General features: G+C 46.6%; 2 protein-coding genes across 6 annotated transcripts in view; one reads left to right on the forward strand and one right to left on the reverse strand.

The window, feature by feature from the left end:
• The first annotated feature begins 9,763 nt into the window (after positions 1–9,763).
• On the forward strand, positions 9,764–12,798 carry OPN1SW (opsin 1, short wave sensitive). Its single transcript, XM_032643523.1, has 5 exons — positions 9,764–10,115; positions 10,416–10,584; positions 10,892–11,042; positions 11,453–11,692; positions 12,679–12,798. Exons 1-5 carry the CDS (start codon positions 9,764–9,766, stop codon positions 12,796–12,798), a joined length of 1,032 nt encoding a protein of 343 aa, XP_032499414.1.
• Positions 12,799–14,467: 1,669 nt separating this feature from the next.
• CALU (calumenin) overlaps positions 14,468–17,181 on the reverse strand; it is a 28,806-nt gene continuing 26,092 nt past the window's right edge. For 2 of the 5 annotated variants that reach the window (XR_004351398.1, XM_032642804.1), the window contains one exon: positions 14,468–16,861. Coding sequence is in view for 4 of the 5 variants with exons in the window: in XM_032642804.1 (XP_032498695.1) it covers positions 16,757–16,861 (105 nt within the window). In the remaining variant the exon portion in view is untranslated. The remainder of the gene's footprint in view (positions 16,862–17,181) is intronic. The other 3 variants (XM_032642807.1, XM_032642805.1, XM_032642806.1) reach the window with 2 other exon arrangements.

Below are 17,181 nucleotides of genomic sequence, written 5' to 3' on the forward strand. Positions count from 1 at the left end.
CTGACACCTCCCCCGCCGCCGCCCGGAAGCCGGCCCAGCAACGGAGCTCCCGGACCCCGTGCCGGCGGGAGGGTGCCGGGAGGCCGAGCGAGCGTGTCCCCCGACACTCCCCAAGGCCCGCGCCGAGGGAGCGACCAGATGCCCTGGTCTGGCAGTGGGTCCTGCTGGCAGTTGGCTGAGCTGGGAGACCGCTCTGCGCCATGTGTCAGGGTCCCGTCCTGCTCGGTGATGGGGGAGGAAAACCACAAGGATGGACAAATCCTCCCGGCCTGTTTTCTCCAAAAGCACGGATGCTTACACTCCCCTCGCTTCCTACGGAGCAGGTCGGAGCTGCCGCCCAGCTCGGCAGTAAGCGCGGACCCCCGGCCGCCGGCCCCAGCCTCAGAGCTGCGTGAGGGCAGGAGGAGGGAAACCAAGGCCAGGATACTCGAACCTCGGGGCCCTGATCCCTCTGCTGTCCCCGCGCCTCCACCAAGCTAGAAGCAGGGACCCTCTTAAGAGGGGCCGCTCCGTGGCCCTACGCAGTCCTTAGTGTCCGAAGAGCGCTTTTCTCCACCGTCTGCCTTCCCACCTGGTCCCATGCCCGCGGGGCTGAGAGCCATGACCCTCACTCAACCTGCCCTGTAGCCTGCTCACAGCGGGCACTGCTGATTTTCACTCTCATGGAAGGGAGATGTGAAAGCTCAGAGGGCTTATTTCACTTACTTTATCATTCATTCAAGGAACGTCTACCGTATGCCAGATCTTGACGAAGCAATTGTTCTCACATCTATGCAGGTCTCAGCCAGGAAGAAAAAAAAAAAAGGGTACACTTGGGAACCGGGGCGCCCCAGCACATCCAGAAAAGCATTGGGAGGTTCCTAAGTCAGGGGCACACACCAATCCCTTCTCTTGTGCATCCACGCACAAGGTCATTGGGCATATATAGTCAGTGTCACCGCCCCCCAGGCTCCCAGGTTCACAAGACCTCTATATTCCTCAGAAGGGAGCCCTTCTTTGCCTGGACATCCCCTACTTATCCTTCAGCACTCAGTGGGGAGTCATCTCTAAGCAGCTGTTCCTGACGCCCCACTCCAACCCCATTATATGCCCCTGCTGTGCTCTGCCCCGTCCTTTTTCCCTTTAGGGCAGCGCCAGTCACTCTGGGTTGTCAAGGTCAGGTTTTTAATTTTCTGTCTGCCCAGTTTTTTGAAGACTGGGAAGTTATCTTAGTCATTTTTTGTATCTCCAGCATCTGACAAAGTCCTTTACACGTGGAATAAATGAGTAAAGGTAAATCTCCCAACAGCACAGTCAACGCTCTGCTTGTTTTAACATATGATCTCACACTTAAGGAGTTCAATGTTGCCTATTAACCATAATGTTGTCTCGAAGCCTCTCTCTGTCTCTCTCTCCTCACCTTTCTTCTTCTCTCTCATACCCCCAGCCTCGTATGTGCTCTGAGAGATGGAGAGATGTTTTGTTTGCTCCCCAGAGGACAGGGTTCCACTCCAGACCCTGTGGTTAAGGTGATCGAGTTGTGGGGAAAGACTGTTGAGCAAGCCCACCCAGACCCTTTCCAGAGGGTCCGCTGCCGACTTCAGGCCTGTCCAGACTTGGGGAGCAGGGCAACTGTCAGGGATAATGGAAAGGGGTTGGCGTTAGGAGGGTGGAGGGCACAGGGCTCCTGGAATGACAGAGTCTAATGCTGGAAGCAGAGTGGCTGTTTGTTCTGCCCCAGCACAGCTCCTTCTGGTCCTGACTGAACCAGCAGGGTCAGATAGCAGACCTTGACTGCTGACCTCTTGGCTAATGGAGGGAAGGACAGGGGAGGAAGTTGTCAACTGTAACATCCAGGGGTCCAAGCTCTCCTCAGGGAGCTCTCATCCAGAGTATTAGGACTAATCTCTCCCTGGCTCCAGGGGTGCAGGTCACGATTCACCCTTGATTTGAGGAGCATTCAGAGGAGATCTGAACCAGTCTATTCTCAGGACCCAAATATGAGTAAAACCCAGACCAGTACTGGGTTGAGGGTGAGAATGAAGATAGGAGGCTGGAGGAAAGGGCTTAGCAGGTATGAGGGGGAAGTGGACTGTGGGCTAGGAGTGGTGGGGATGCCAGCCAGGTGATCAGTTTAGGGGGATAATCTGAATTAATCCTTGTAATCCATGGACCCAGGATTCAGCCTCCCTCCTAATCCCATCCCAGCAGATCATCCTCTCTGAGGACTGATGCAGCCATTTATCCACCTTTACCCTTATTTCTAAATGCCTAGATTCTTTCATTAAAAAGAAAAAAAAAGTGAATCTTTTAAAGATGCAAAAAGTACAGCATGTTATACACATTCTTCTGCAAACTTTCTTTTTTCCTTAACATGTTTTTCTTTTTACATTTATTCATGCTGTTTCATATAGCTCTAGTTCATGAATTTTAACTGCTGAATTTTGTTCCATTGTTTGGATATACCACAACTGGTTTATCCATTCTTCTGCTAATGAGCATTTGGTATATTTCCAATATTCCATATTGTAAACAATGCTGTGATGGACAGTGCTGTGCATGCCTCCTTGGCATATATGTAAGCACATCTCTAAGGTAGATACCTAGAAGTAGAATTTCTGGGTCATAGAATATGTGCACCTTAAACTTTACTAGGTATTGCCAAATTGCTCTATAAAGCAGCTGAACTGATTTTTACTCCACTAACAGTGGCTGTCAATGCTTTTTTATTTTTATTTTTTTAATTAAAAAAATTTGTTTTAAGATTTTTTTTTTATGTGGACCATTTTTAAAGTCTTTATTGAATTTGTTACAATATTGCTTCTGTTTTGGTTTTTTGGCCGCAAGCCATGTGGAGTCTTAGCTCCCTGACCAGGGACCGAACCCGCACCCCCTGTATTGGAAGGCGATGTCTTAACCACTGGACCGCCAGGGAAGTCCCTCAATGCTTTTTTAGATTCACAAACATATTTATAAATTTCTTTGCTCACCATTCCTTCTTGCATTTCATTCCTTCCTTCTTATTTCGGTTTCCTTCTTATGAAGTATATCCTTTGGTAGCATTTCAGTGAAAGTCTTTGAGTGGTAAACATTCTCAGTCTTTGTCTTTTTTTTTTTAGAGACGGGGTCTCGCTATGTTGCCCAGGCTGGAGTGCAGTGGCTATTCACAGGCGCGATCCCACTACCGATCAGCACGGGAGTTTTGACCTGCTCCGTTTCCGACCTGGGCCGGTTCACCCCTCCTTAGGCAACCTGGTGGTCCCTCGCTCCCGGGAGGTCACCATATTGATGCCGAACTTAGTGCGGACACCCGATCGGCATAGCGCGTTACAGCCCAGAACTCCTGGGCTCAAGCGATCCTCCTGCCTCAGCCTCCCGAGTAGCTGGGACTACAGGCGCGCGCCACCGCTCCCGGATGTCTTAAAAGGTCTTTATTTCACAACACTTAAATGGAAATTTAGTGGGCATAAAATTTTAGGTTGACAATTCTTTTAGACTTTTGAAGATATTCTATTTTTTTCTGTAATCTTTTGCTGCTAATAAGAAGTCAGCTGCCAATATAATTGTCTCTCTAGGCAAACAAGTTTTAAAATTTTTTAAATTTTTTGTTGCTTTTAAGATTTTTCTTTTTCTCTTCAGTATTCTCCAGTTTCACCACAACGTGTTTATAAGCTCAGTTCTCAATCTGAGGGCTGTGTCTTTCTTTTATTTTGGAAAATTATCAATCATTATCTCTTGGAATATTATTGGGTTGGCCAAAAAGTTCAAACGAACTTTTTGGCCAACCCATACATTTCCCTCATTCTCTCTCTTTCAGGAAACAATATATATATTCAGTGTGATAGTGTAATAGGCATATTCTTTTCCTCATGTCTTTTAACTATTCTTTCATATTTTCTATCTCATTACTTTCCCCTTTCCCCCCATATTTTGAACAATTTCATCAGCTCTATCTTCCACTTCACTAATTCTCTTTCCAGCTGGGTCTAGTCTACTGTTTAATGTCTTGAGTCTTCAATGGTATGTCTTCCATTTCCTAATTTTTTTTTCCCTCAATGAGCTTTTTTTTTCATAGTGCAATATTTTCATTACGGTTTACTTTCTTGTCTTTAATCTTTAACACTTTTAAGAATACTTATTACACAGTGCTTGTCATGTTGTTCTATTATGCACTGTTCTTGGAGTGTTAATTGTCCTGTTTGTTGTGTCTGCTGAGTCTTCCTTGGGTGGATTACTTTCTTGTCTAGTTTATAAGATTTTTATTGTGAGTTCTTCTTCAGTAGGTGTTTTTTTAAAAATTAATTAATTAATTAATTTATTTTTGGCTATGTTGGGTCTTCGTTTCTGTGCGAGGGCTTTCTCTAGTTGTGGCAAGCAGGGGCCACTCTTCATCACGGTGCGCAGGCCTCTCACTATCGTGGCTTCTCTTGTTGCAGAGCACAGGCTCCAGACACACAGGCTCAGTAGTTGTGGCTCCCGGGCTTAGTTGCTCTGCGGCATATGGGATCTTCCCAGACCGGGGCTCAAACCCATATCCCCTGCATTAGCAGGCAGATTCTCAACCACTGCATCACCAGGGAAGCCCCAGTAGGCGTTTTTGATTTGTCACTTTTTAGTGAGACTCTCATATACCTTGGGGTATGAAAACAGTCTTGGCGAGCTCTTTCTTGCTTCTGTGAGGCTGTGTGGTATTCCTAGGGATTTCAAGTTGTCCTAAACCAGGTTTATATTTAATTTCTCTGCTTAAGGATTCAGCATCATGCAAATAAAATAAATCCAGATGCAACACAAGAATTTTCTCAGGCTCAGACTTCAATTTCTCAGGGTTGACTTGGATTTCTAACCCTTTTCTCTGCTTTGTTGAACTGGCGTGTGCCATTTTAGTTTTCTCTCCATGGATAAGGTAGATCTTTGATGTTCTGAGCTTTATGCAGGGGGTTCAGTCCCAGCTCTTTGTCTCTGGTGGGCTGAGGGCACATAGCCTATAACTGAAAGCATTAGAACACATCTCCATGTCCCTGGTATATGTCTGTGATCTGTGTCTGAAATGAATCATGGGCTACTGTGATAGTCCCTCCTCCTTCTCCTCCTCCTCCTTCTTTGTTTAGTTTTATATTCTTTCTTTAATTCTGTTATCTGGGAATTTCGCTTTTTAAACCAATTTTGCAATTGTTCATATGTTAGTTTTTAAATTCTGTTTTATGTAGTATTTCTGTGTGTGTTTTACGGGACACTGGGTGAAGAGAAACTACATTAGTTCAGTCTGTCATGTTGTCAGAATTTCCTTTCCAGATTCTCTTTATCTTTAGTAGTATTCCTAACAATCCCTACGTCTGTAAGGTGTGTTATAGTTTGCAAAGTGTTTTCACTTACAGTTTCTGATTTAATCCTCTCAACTTTAAGAAATGAATATTATTGTTCCCATTTTACCAAGAGGAAATGTGAGACTCAGAATTGTAGTTTTATTCCTAGCTTTTGGACTTTGAAGCCAATGCATTTCATAGCTTGGGTTTTACATGGAGAGTTTGCCTTTTCTTGACCTCCAGCTCAGGTCCTGATTGTTCTGACCACCCGCTCTTTATCTGAGGCTCTCTGAGATGCTTTCTGCCTAACACGAGGCAACCCTTTGGCTCTACCTTCTCAGGTTCAGCTCCTGGAGCTATGCCAATCCCCTTCTGCTCGGCTTGGCCTCAGCGGAAATAATGGGGTATATACAGGCCATGACTAATGGGGAGACTGACTGGCAGCTTGTCTTCAGGGTCCTTTATTCACTCACCACTGGGTCATCTCTGCTTCAACTTGAGAAAGGGCAGTCAACGTATACTTGTGTGGTGAGGAAAGGGGAACAGAAAAAAAGAAAAACCCAGCAAAAGTAGGACCCGTCTGGGATGTGAACGCGGGACCTCGTGCACCCTAAGTGAGAATCATAGCCCTAGACCAAAGAGCCACTGAGGGTTACTCTTTGCCAGCTGTGTCTTCTTTGCTACATCAGCAGTAGCCGCAGTTTGTGGTTCCTAGAAGGGCCTCTCTTCTCCGTCCAGGCTGGCTCCCAGCCCAGGTCGGCTGCACTCCAGCAGGCCTTGCCCCTCGGCTCTCTCCACTGCTCCCTGGCCCACTGTAGAGCCACACAGCGATTAGGCAAGGTCCCATCTTCCCCGTGACCATCCGGTTCTCCCTCAGGGCTGCCAAGCGGAGTTCGTGGGGTGCTGCTGGGGAAGGGCAGGGAGGCAGCCAGTCTCCAGCCAGCTCCCCTTCCGGGAACCCCAGGGCTGAGGGGGCCTGCCTGGCATCTCCTGCACCCATGAAGAAGCACTTCTTTCTTACCTCATGATCAGACCACCAGAAAAAATCCTCCAAACTCATCTGCCTCCTAGGTGGGGACTAAGAAGTCTGTCCCAGATCACCCTTGACTAGGTGATATTTGCTAAATTACTCAGTTTCTTCATCTGTCAGGTGAAGAAGTCACACCTGCCCCGTCTGCCTTACAGGGTAATTTGAGGATCAGGTGAGAAAACGTATGTGAAAGCACTCTGCAAACTGTAAAGTGCTGTACAAAGGAAAGGGGTTATTATGATGGCAACATGAGGGCAAGGAGAAAATACATGAGAGGAAAGCTGCCACTTAATGCTTACCGTGGGCTGAGCAGTGTGATCTGTGCTTTACAGATCTTACTTAACCTCATAACAGCCTTGCGAGATAGCTGTCACCCCACTGTAAGAAACAGAAACGTGCCCAAATTCGACTTACACGAAGCACATTTATCTGAATCCAAAGCGTGTTTTAAGTGCGATACACACCACTATCCAGACTTTCTAGAAAACCAGAGATGGGAATACATCCTGTAAATACCCACACTTCCTCCCTCACCCCAGCCTGCCCTGTTCATCCCACCCAGGAAAGCTTCAGGGAAGAGCCTGCCGATCGGCTAAGGGTGGCCTGGGTGGGGTTCTTCAGGCTGGGATTCCCCAAATGAGAGTGAGGGGAGAGGTCACACATCAGAAACTGGGGCCTTGTAGGAGACCCAGTAGGCTCTGTCTGGCTCTCTCTTTTGTGCTGCCACTGTACCACATCCATCACACCTCCGGGACCCTTGTTTGACCCCCTAGAGGGGGGTCCCCTCTAGGAGGCTGGGAGCTTCTGGGGGGACAGAGATCTGTCTTATTGATCTTTGGATCCAGCCTTGTGTCTGGCACTTGGCAATCCTGCTGACGAAACAAACAACTCCCAAGCATTTCTGTGTACCTGGCCTTAGGTAAGCACTCTACCAGATTAATCTCATTTCATCCTCACAGCACAACTGCTGTTGTAGGCATCTCTTAGCAAATGTCTGTGGAATAGATGAATGAGTGAATGAGGGAAAGAAAGCAAGCCAGGAGTGTGCACCAAAAAACCAGCAGGGGCAACAGATATTCAGGTGGATCTTCATTACTTGGCTCGAGGTAAAAGCCATAAGCCTAAAGAAACCCTCCCACCATCCATGCAAAAGCAGGCTTCCTGATAAACCAACGCGTCTGTTGGATATGGGGAAGAATGGCCCTCGCTTTAGAGAACATATTGGCTAACATTCCTTTGTACCCAGGGGATGAAGTTTTATTATCCCCATCCAGAGTGTCTGGACCAGATGACTGGCTCCACTAACCAATCATGGCCAGAGAGAAAAGCAACAGCTCATCTATTCTCAAACCAAAGGGACTTTTTTGGGTAGCTGTTCCCCAGCTTTAAACTGGCTTATAAATAAAAGCCACTCAACGCGTCATTCCATTACCTCAGTACACATTTCCTAATTGTTTCTCTCGCTGGGTGTGCCAAGGAGTGAGGTGGCTCCAAGCAAGGGCGCCAGGGGGACTTTGCTGAGAATGTTTCAGGGCTGAGACCGGGATTGGGTCCCAGCCAGTGCTTTTCTCTGGGGGTACTATTGGAATTTGAGGCAGGATCATTCTCAGTGTGGCCTGTATAGAGCAGTGTCCTGCCCACTCAATACCAGTAATCCCCTTCTTTGCCAACAGCCATAAAACACCCCCCTCCCATCCCACATACCTCCAAATGTCTCCAGGGTAACAGGGTGGGGGAGAGGAGTGCCACCCTGGTGGAAATCCATTGCCATCTACCATGCATTGTTTTCCAGGCTAAAATTACCGTGGCCTTGATCTAGGCTGTAGGAGTTCAGGCCCTCAGTGGTTCATTTGTCTCTGTATTTCAAAGCCAGCAGATGAAATTCTCTAGGAAGAGTCATGGCTCTACCTCGGGGCGGGGTGGGTGGGTGGGGGTGGTTTCTGCTCTTTCCTCCCAGGCGTGAGGATGGCTTTCATTCAGGCAAATCCTTGGACGATTCCTCATTTTCACAAGAGCATGTAGAACTTTCTCTTATCTCGCCACTTGCCTGGAGAGTCTGACCGGTCAGTATTTAACAGACAACAATGTCACAACACATTTCAAGCTCAACACATCACTTCATCCTACGCATCAAAAACACAGCGAAAAGTGAACACTGGTTGCTTCTGGAGAGGGGAACTGGGAGCCTGGGTGGGAAAGAGATGTATTTTTCACTGTATATTCTTTTGTACTATTTGAATTTTGAGCCCCAGGCATATACAATCCACTTGAAACAGAAATCCACTTGATAAAAAACTAAGCAGGGAGAAGCAATGATTAGAGAGGTTAGGGAATAATGCCTTTCAAGCCTCTAGAGAGTTGAAATGTCCTCTGGATTAGAGTAGCCTGGCAGAGCTGGTATTTGGCCCCCAGCCAAATGGTTCTGGTTTATGTCCAGTTCTGAATCGTGCTTTGTGTGGAGCCCATATTGAGGGTAATAGTCAGCAGGAGACCCGATCCTGTGAAACTGGTTGCTGTGCTACTCAGGAATGCTGTGAGGACATTATTATATCACACCGAGGTCTCCTTTGTGAAACCCCATTCTTGCCTGTCATAATCTGAAGAACAGTTGGTTTGTGTTGACTTTCTGGACAGTGAATTACGTAATTCACTGGGCAGGTCTTGGATGAGCAGACAGGATGACTGGCAGCTTGGGCACTGCTGAGCTAAGGGCAGGGGCAGGTGTGAACATGGCATGAGAGGGACAGTGAGCAAACTAACCTCGACCTGGCTGGGGGAGGTCTGAGTAGGAAAGGTTCCCTCTCTGGGTAGACTCACCATGAAGAAACTGGCAGCCTGGGGTGCCTTAGACCTCTAGGCATTGTCGAGTTGCCCCTCAACTGTTCCCTGAAGGCTGTTACTAAGGGGCTCCAGGGAACGCTCCATTCCCTGCCCCTTCCTGCAGCCTGAGGCTGCTTCCCAGGCTGGCTGTGAGCCCAGGATCCCTGGAGAGGGACACTTAGGGGGCACCTTCCACAAAGGGGCAGATGGGGTGTAAACACCTACAGGGATATAGTAGTGCCTGAAGTCAAAGAAGAAGGGTGCCTTCCATAGGTCCACTCAAAGGGAAAAAAAAGTGATGGAGGGTCTTCATTAAATATGGGTCAGCATCTCCCAGGCCCTAATGAGCCCACTCTTATTCATTCCAGCACCTGACCATTGCATGTCCGGATTCTTTGAGCCCACTCTTATCCTCTGAAGAACATACAATCGGCTTTGGGGTCACAAAAGGTTTAGGTGGGGGCTTAGGGTCTTTTATCCCAAACTTTGTCCTTGGGAGGCTTAGGATCAGTACTGATCTTTCAGGGAGCTCCAAAGTGGCTTTGGAGGAGAGGTTCTTTGGCAGGGTCAGGGAGAAGTGGTGGTGGGAGGATGATCTATAAGAGGAATCAGAGGGGGTGGCGGACATCTCATGAGCAAGATGTCAGAGGAGGAGGAGTTTTTTCTGTTCAAGAACATCTTGGTGGGGCCGTGGGATGGGCCTCAGTACCGCCTCGCCCCTGTCTGGGCCTTCCACCTCCAGGCAGCCTTCACGGGCTTTGTCTTCGTTGTAGGGACGCCACTCAATGTCACAGTGCTGGTGGCCACACTGTGCTACAGAAAGTTGCGGCAGCCACTCAACTGCATTCTGGTCAATGTATCCCTGGGGGGCTTCATCTACTGCATCTTCTCTGTCTTTGTCGTCTTCATCACCAGCTGTCATGGATACTTTGTCTTCGGCCGCCATGTTTGTGCTCTGGGGGCCTTCCTGGGCTGTACAGCAGGTATTGCAGGACAAGGGGGCTGGGGGGAGGCAAAGGACACCGCTCCATGATTGGAACCAGGGGCCAGGCTGTTGGGTGAGAGTGGGCCCCAAAGAGGAGTCTGGGGGATAGAAGTTTGGTGCTCTTTTGCATACTGAGATATAAAGCCACCCAGACTAGAAGTCTGACCAAGTCCCAAACTCTACTTCACTAACCACTCCAACCTTCCCTCCCTGTGCTTTCTCCACCCCATCTGTATTCCACTCTGCCTGCCAGGATGAGTGGGGCTGTTTACCCTCTTACCCTCACATTTCATCACAGGTCTGGTGACAGGCTGGTCACTGGCCTTCTTGGTCTTTGAGCGCTACATCATCATCTGTAAGCCCTTCGGCAACTTCTGCTTCAGCTCCAAGCACGCGCTGATGGTGGACCTGGTCACCTGGACCATTGGTATTGGTGTCTCCATCCCACCCTTCTTTGGCTGGAGCCGGTGAGAGTGCGGGGCCGCTGTGCTGACGTAGCTAGAAGCTCAGGTTGCGAGGGCGGGAAGAGAGTTGGGTATGGTCTTTGACCTCTAATTTTTAAAGAGCTGGTGGAATAAATAAGGGAAAGGGCTGTGGGAGACAAGTGCTAAAGTTTACCCCGCAGTTGCAATTGCTAAAGGCTCGCTGGTGAGGACAGAAAATACCCGCTGCATGAAGTCATTCTGGGTTCTAAGTGGAGAACACAACCCAAGAATCTCATCTCCCTCTCTACTAATTGAGCCTCATGGTGAGTAAGTGCTTGGTCCCTTGCAGGTTTGCCCCCAAGGGTCTTCAGTGTTCCTGCACCGTGGGCACCAAATATTACAGCGAGTACTATACCTGGTTTCTCTTCATTTTCTGCTACATTGTGCCTCTCTCCCTCATCTGCTTCTCCTACTCTCAGCTGCTGGGGGTCTTCAGAGCTGTGAGTGCCTTTCGTGAGGGTCAGGGAGGAAGGGATCACAAGGCTCTAGGTGAGAGGGAAGAGCGGGTAAGTGCTCTAGAACATAAAACATTTGGAAACGTCCAGTCAGGTAGAGGGGTATCAAAAAGCAGTGAAGGAAGTGGGGACAGGGAGATGATGAAATGAAGAGTAAGGTGGAGTCATTCCTGCTCAGGTATATCAAGAGACGCATATGATCTTTTCCATTGTCACAGACCAGAGAGCTGCCTCCATCTTGCCTTCCTCAAGGAGGGGGAAACAGAGGGACTAGGCCAAAAGCTGGGACAGCAGAGAGACAATTAGAGTAGATGGCCCCCTAGTTGAAGAGTCCAGAGATCTGGGAGTTCAGGGCCAGGGATAAGAGGGTGTGATGTCTTCTGTGCTCTTTCCAGGTTGCAGCTCAGCAGCAGGAGTCAGCTACAACCCAGAAGGCTGGGCGGGAGGTGAGCCACAAGGTGGTGATGATGGTGGGATCCTTCTGTCTCTGTTACGCGCCCTATGCTGCCCTGGCCACGTATATAGTCAACAACCGTAACCACGGGGTGGACTTACGGTTTGTCACCATCCCTGCCTTCTTCCCCAAGAGTGCTTGCGTCTACAATCCCATCATCTACTGCTTCATGAATAAGCAGGTAAAGCTCTCTATTTATATTCCTAAGACCTGGTTCTTCTCAACAATGACTTTTAACTCCAAGCACCTGGGACTCCACTCAAAGGGTTTCTAGGAGTCAACAGGGAAGGCATGGAAACCCTTAGCAGGCTAGAAAGCACTTGGTAAGTAAGCCCAGGGATGAAGGTGTGGTCATCCAGACATCACAGGACCCAGGGAAGACAACTTGAGCCATAAAATTCGAGTTGCTCCAAAGGGCAGGATGAGAAGTGAAAAGGCTTTCCGTTTCACTGAAAAACCGATAGATCAGCAGTGCCCCTAAATTTCCATTTCACGAGTTCTTAATCCTTTCCAACTTCTAGTCTGCACGACCATTTATGTGAAACACAGAAATCACAACACATGCGTAAGTTTCTAAAACAGCTTATCATCTGAAGGTACCAGGTGGCTTCCTATCCCAAATCCTGAATCTAAGCTAATAACCCAAACTCAGACAAATCAAGGAGGGTTCCTGTCTTGTAGAGCTAACACTCTGCTTTGAGAATTGTTATTTTGTTTCCTCACTTCCAGAGATGGATTCGAAACGAATGCGAAACCTCCTGGACAGAAACAGAATTGGCAGTCCTTCCCCAGTTGGGAGCGCGTTCAAGTAATGGTGGGGTGGGTGGGCGGGGCTATTCTGGGGTCACTTTTGACAGTGCTCTTATGGGGCAGGGTGGTTTGTGAGGTTTCCCAACAGTGAAATTCTACACATTCTCAGAGTTAGCCAGAATGTGTAGGGATTATCACTGTAGACCCAGGAGTAGTGCGTAGTCTTAGCCTGGAACATAGCTAGCTCTCAGTATTGGGAAGATATAATCAAAACCACCTGAGGAGATCCTGTGTCTAAGGCATTGTGCAAGGCTTTGAGGATACAAAGAATGAGATCTTTTTTCCCCTATGCTTCCTGATGTTATCTCCTCTGTACTGGTCTACCAAGGGGACTATCTCCAATTCTCTTTCCTCCAGTTCCGAGCTTGCATCATGGAGATGGTGTGTGGAAGGCCCATGACAGATGAGTCTGACATGTCTAGCTCCCAGAAAATGGAAGTTTCTACCGTCTCTTCTAGCCAAGTTGGCCCCAACTAAGAAGCCATACTGGCCTGTTTGCAGCAACAAGGATTTTACATTTAAGGAAATTTCTACCTTGCCTGTCAAAAACCAAACGACTACAACACAGAAAACGGGAAGGGGAGTGATAGCAATTTGAGGTCAATTTTCCATTTTCCTACTATTTCCTTCCTACCTACATAAAGCTACTGTTCCAGCTGGGTCTACTTCAGACCACCCCAAAGGCCATTTCAACAATCATCAGTTTCTACTCTTTTTTAAATTTTTTAAAATTTTTTGTGGTACACGGGCCTCTCACTGTTGTGGCCTCTCCCGTTGCAGAGCACAGGCTACAGACGTGCAGGCTCAGCGGCCACGGCTCACGGGCCTAGCCGCTCCACGGCATGTGGGATCTTCCCAGACCGGGGCACGAACCCGTGTCCCCTGCATCGGAAGGCGGACTCTCAACCACTGCGCCACCAGGGAAGCCCAGTTTCTACTCCTAAGTGGCAGAATTTACAGCACTTGGAGAACAGATTTCTACATACACGGCAACTGTAAAGCAGTCTGGCTGATGATTTTTCAGTGTGTACACAACAATTATTTTCCTTTCTAGTAACATTTTTTCCTTACTGGGGATCTGTTCAAAGATGATACATTTTGAATTAAAACAAACTTATGGAAACACTTTAGAAATGGGAGAGACATTTAAAAAAGAACCTTTAGAGTTTCCCTGGTGGCACAGTGGTTTAAGAATCCGCCTGCCAATGCAGGGGACACGGGTTCGAGCCCTGGTCCGGGAAGATCCCACATGCCGCGGAGCAAGTAAGTTCGTGCGCCACAACTACTGAGCCTGCGCTCTAGAGCCCGCGAGCCTAGAGCCCGTGCTCCACAACAAGAGAAGCCACCGCAGTGAGAAGCCCACGCACCACAACAGAGTAGCCCCCGCTCACCGCAACTAGAGAAAGCCCAAGCAGAGCAACGAAGACCTGATGCAGCCAAAAATAAATAAATAAAATAAAATAAAACAAAACAAAAAAAAAACCTTAAAAAAAACCCTTTAGTAGGTCCCAAATGAGTTTCAAAGAACTTTCTTATGCTGTCACTGCCAGTAATTGCTATCGCTTTGGCTGGGACAGCCACGCCCACAAACCCCTGTACCAGCATGAATATTCCAGGTGCTTCCTTTCCCCCCACACCTCCTATCTGGCTAAACCTATATATCTGTCGTAAGCTGTGTATTTACTAAAGTTAATGGTTTAATTCCCTTCATGTTCTCAAAATGAATTTGCACATCTAATACCATTTATAAACTATACAAAATGTTCAAAAAACTGTTTTACCTTATACTCCCTCTCCCCACCCCCTGAAGAAGACACTTTTTGAAATAAAAATCAAGATAAATGTGTGTACATTCAGAAATGGCTTGTGTTTGGTATCAGGCAATTATGTAATGAGCAGCTGGGCTCCTCTCCAGTTATATGGACTAAGGGAAGCAGAGAAGGGTTACAGCTGTAGAAGGATGCTAGAAGATTTCAGGAATAGGAAGAAAAGAGTAACCAATTTGGGAGAAGGCAGTAACTTCTCTGGGTTGGGGTGGGGGGTATGTTAAACCTTCTAGGAGAGCTCTTTTTCTGTGCCATTTTATAACACCCATAATTCTAAGCAAGAGTTCCATTTCTTAAGAAAATAAAGGACATTCATAAGCCACAGTGAATGTAAACAGTTTTATTTAGAAACAGATAGGTACCTGTTTGCATTATAGAATATAAAACTGGGTTTACACTCTATAAAAAATAACCAATATCCAAATTCAAGAGAGCTAGCATTCACAGAACACACAATGTGGGTGTGCAGCTACTGTTCACCAGCCTCAGGCTTGATTTAAACCAAAAGAAAAAAAAATCCAGGGGGTTCATTAGAGATTAGAGTACAATGCTTACTGATGAGCACCCAGCATCCAGAAGCTGCTCTCTTAGCAGATGGAGGTTTGCTTTCTAGGTGCGTGACTTTAACATAAGGCCTGGGTTCTCTGTACCTAGTGACCTATGAGGATCTCCTGCCACACAATTCATGATGTGCCCTCTCCAAGCCAGGGTTGGTGGGCATTATTAATTATCCCTGATCTTCTTAACAATAAAAATGGGGAATCTGGAAGGCAGAGAATTTCCACTCCCTTATACTGGGGTTAAAAGAATGCATCCACTCTCAAGAGCTCAATGCAAAGGCTGGGGTGGAGTTACACGATATCCGGCTTTTTACCAGGCCAAGTAGCCCACCTCAACGTGATTGTGGAAGACCAAAGGATACACCTAGGTTCAGATTATAATAATCACCCAGCACCACCTGAATGTATTATCCAGAAAGATATATGAAATAATAACGGATATATATATATATATATATATTTGTCTTAGTATCCTGAGGGCTAAAAACTTGGAATATAATAATTCTTCTCAAAAGAGGTCCATCTGTATGAAAGGGACCAAAAAGGACAGTTTCCTGTTAGGTAAAATATAGGTAAATTGAGTTGGGAACAGAGGTGGTTTCTTCAGCTCCTTCTACAATGTCCCTCTCTTTGATCAGGGTTGGCCATGTTGATTCACGATAAACTTTTTTTTGGCAGTGGGGAGATGGGAACATAGGGAGTGATGGGTCGAAGGCAGGAAGGGTGAGCGATGGTCCTCAAACAAAAGAGCCCTCTCATCTTTGAGTCTTAGCTCAAGCTCTCCAGCTGACACAGAAACAGGCCTGGTAGTAAGTGGTTAGCATTCTGAGGTACGAGGATCCCTGGTAAATTCAGCAGCATGTGGATTTTGGAAACCAGCCCACAAGATAAGAACACTGCAACCAAGCCCCTAACTAATACTGCTATTTAACCACCGTCCAAAGGAGAAAGGAAAGAAAAAAATCCCACCACACTAGGAGGTTCTAAGCTTTCATTTAAGGTGGTCCAAAAAATCTTCTCTTTATTTTATCTTCGAGTTTCTTAAGAGAATCCTCATTCAGTGATCATTTCTCTCATTAAAGGCACTTTCAATGACATGATTGGAAAGGAGGACATTTTAACTGCAGCGCAGATTAATTCCTTGGAACACCTGGGGAAATAGGCGCTGAATGGGGGCACTTACAGTGATTCAATAGGCAAGACAGTCTTGAGCACTTCAATAGATGCATACCCAGAAAAAAGCATGTGCCCTAAAAACACTTGTATTTTTCCTTTAGTTTTCCAGCTGTTTCTATGTATAGCTCTGTAAAGAGATCACACTCAGTACTTGACTGATTTTCAAGACAGTGGCCCCAACTCTTCCCACCACAGCTGTGCTTGACAAAATTAGCAAACAGCTAGTCTTACAGGGAAGGAAAAAAAAGAATGAATGAAATCAAGTTGAGCCAAGCTTTCTTACAGCACAGGGATCGGTCCTTGCCCAGACAATGCCAGGACCTGGACCTGGAGCAGCTGAATGAAATATTCGGCCCCTCCTACTTATGCAGGATACTTTTCAATAGGCAAGTTTAAGTGTTATCTCTCTAAATATAAATTGTGGGGACTATTTCTTCCCTCTTCTCTCTCTTGAACATTTCTTATTGATCTCAGGCTTAAAATTTATTAACTCAGAATTATAAAAATTATATGATAAGGGTTGAGACAGAGTGAAGGGCTAACGTTTGCCTACGAAGTGTGAGCTGAGGATCTTGATCCTTCATATCATACTCCCAACCAGAGAACAAATACAAAAATAAACACACATGTTATACATAATACAAAGTGTAAATCTACAAACACAAGTGTACTAATTAGAGTTTTTCCTCAGAAGCACAGTTTCCCTCCAGTCCCTCAGAGAGGAGGAGGAATGGGGACGGGATTTTTAAGACAGCTTTTCATGTCTTAAAAAGTTTGTAATAACAGTCTCAGTAGCGCAAACAATTTCATGTGAAACCAGAAGCTGTAAAAATAAATTACTTTTGAAGAAATGTAGGTTCCTCTGTCTGCAGCTCAGAACTCGTCATGTCGTACTAAGGCCTCACCAAAATCTGTGGCCTGGCTACCCACAAATAAATCATACTTGTCAACAATCTCCTCCTTGGTAAGCTTGCCATCCTGAAAGTAGAGAGAACAGTGAATTGATGCAAAATATATTTCTTATTTCAAATTTAGAACACTGTTAACATACAACAGGGGTTAGTCAAGATTTACGATTCTAATTCCCACTAAATCAAATGTGAACTCAATCCTCACTGCCCATCCCCAACACACACACACACACACACACACACACACACACACACACGCAAAGAGGGAAGTAAACAGCAGTTGATACATTTTTCTTATCAAGGAAGTTAAAAGTGGAAGGATGGAAATAATATAGCTCAATAGCTCCATGCTAGGGATATGGGTTTGTTTTTTGAGAAGAAAACGCT

The sequence above is a fragment of the Phocoena sinus genome, chromosome 9, assembly GCF_008692025.1.
Source record: "Phocoena sinus isolate mPhoSin1 chromosome 9, mPhoSin1.pri, whole genome shotgun sequence".
Lineage (NCBI taxonomy): Eukaryota > Metazoa > Chordata > Mammalia > Artiodactyla > Phocoenidae > Phocoena > Phocoena sinus.

Excerpts from the sequence above, each read along its gene's own strand:
- OPN1SW (XM_032643523.1), top strand. The coding sequence starts at position 9,764 with ATGAGCAAGATGTCAGAGGAGGAGGAGTTTTTTCTGTTCAAGAACATC. Across the intron at positions 10,116-10,415 it reads CTTCCTGGGCTGTACAGCAG|GTCTGGTGACAGGCTGGTCA; the intron begins GTATTGCAGGAC and ends ATTTCATCACAG. Across the intron at positions 10,585-10,891 it reads CCCTTCTTTGGCTGGAGCCG|GTTTGCCCCCAAGGGTCTTC; the intron begins GTGAGAGTGCGG and ends GGTCCCTTGCAG.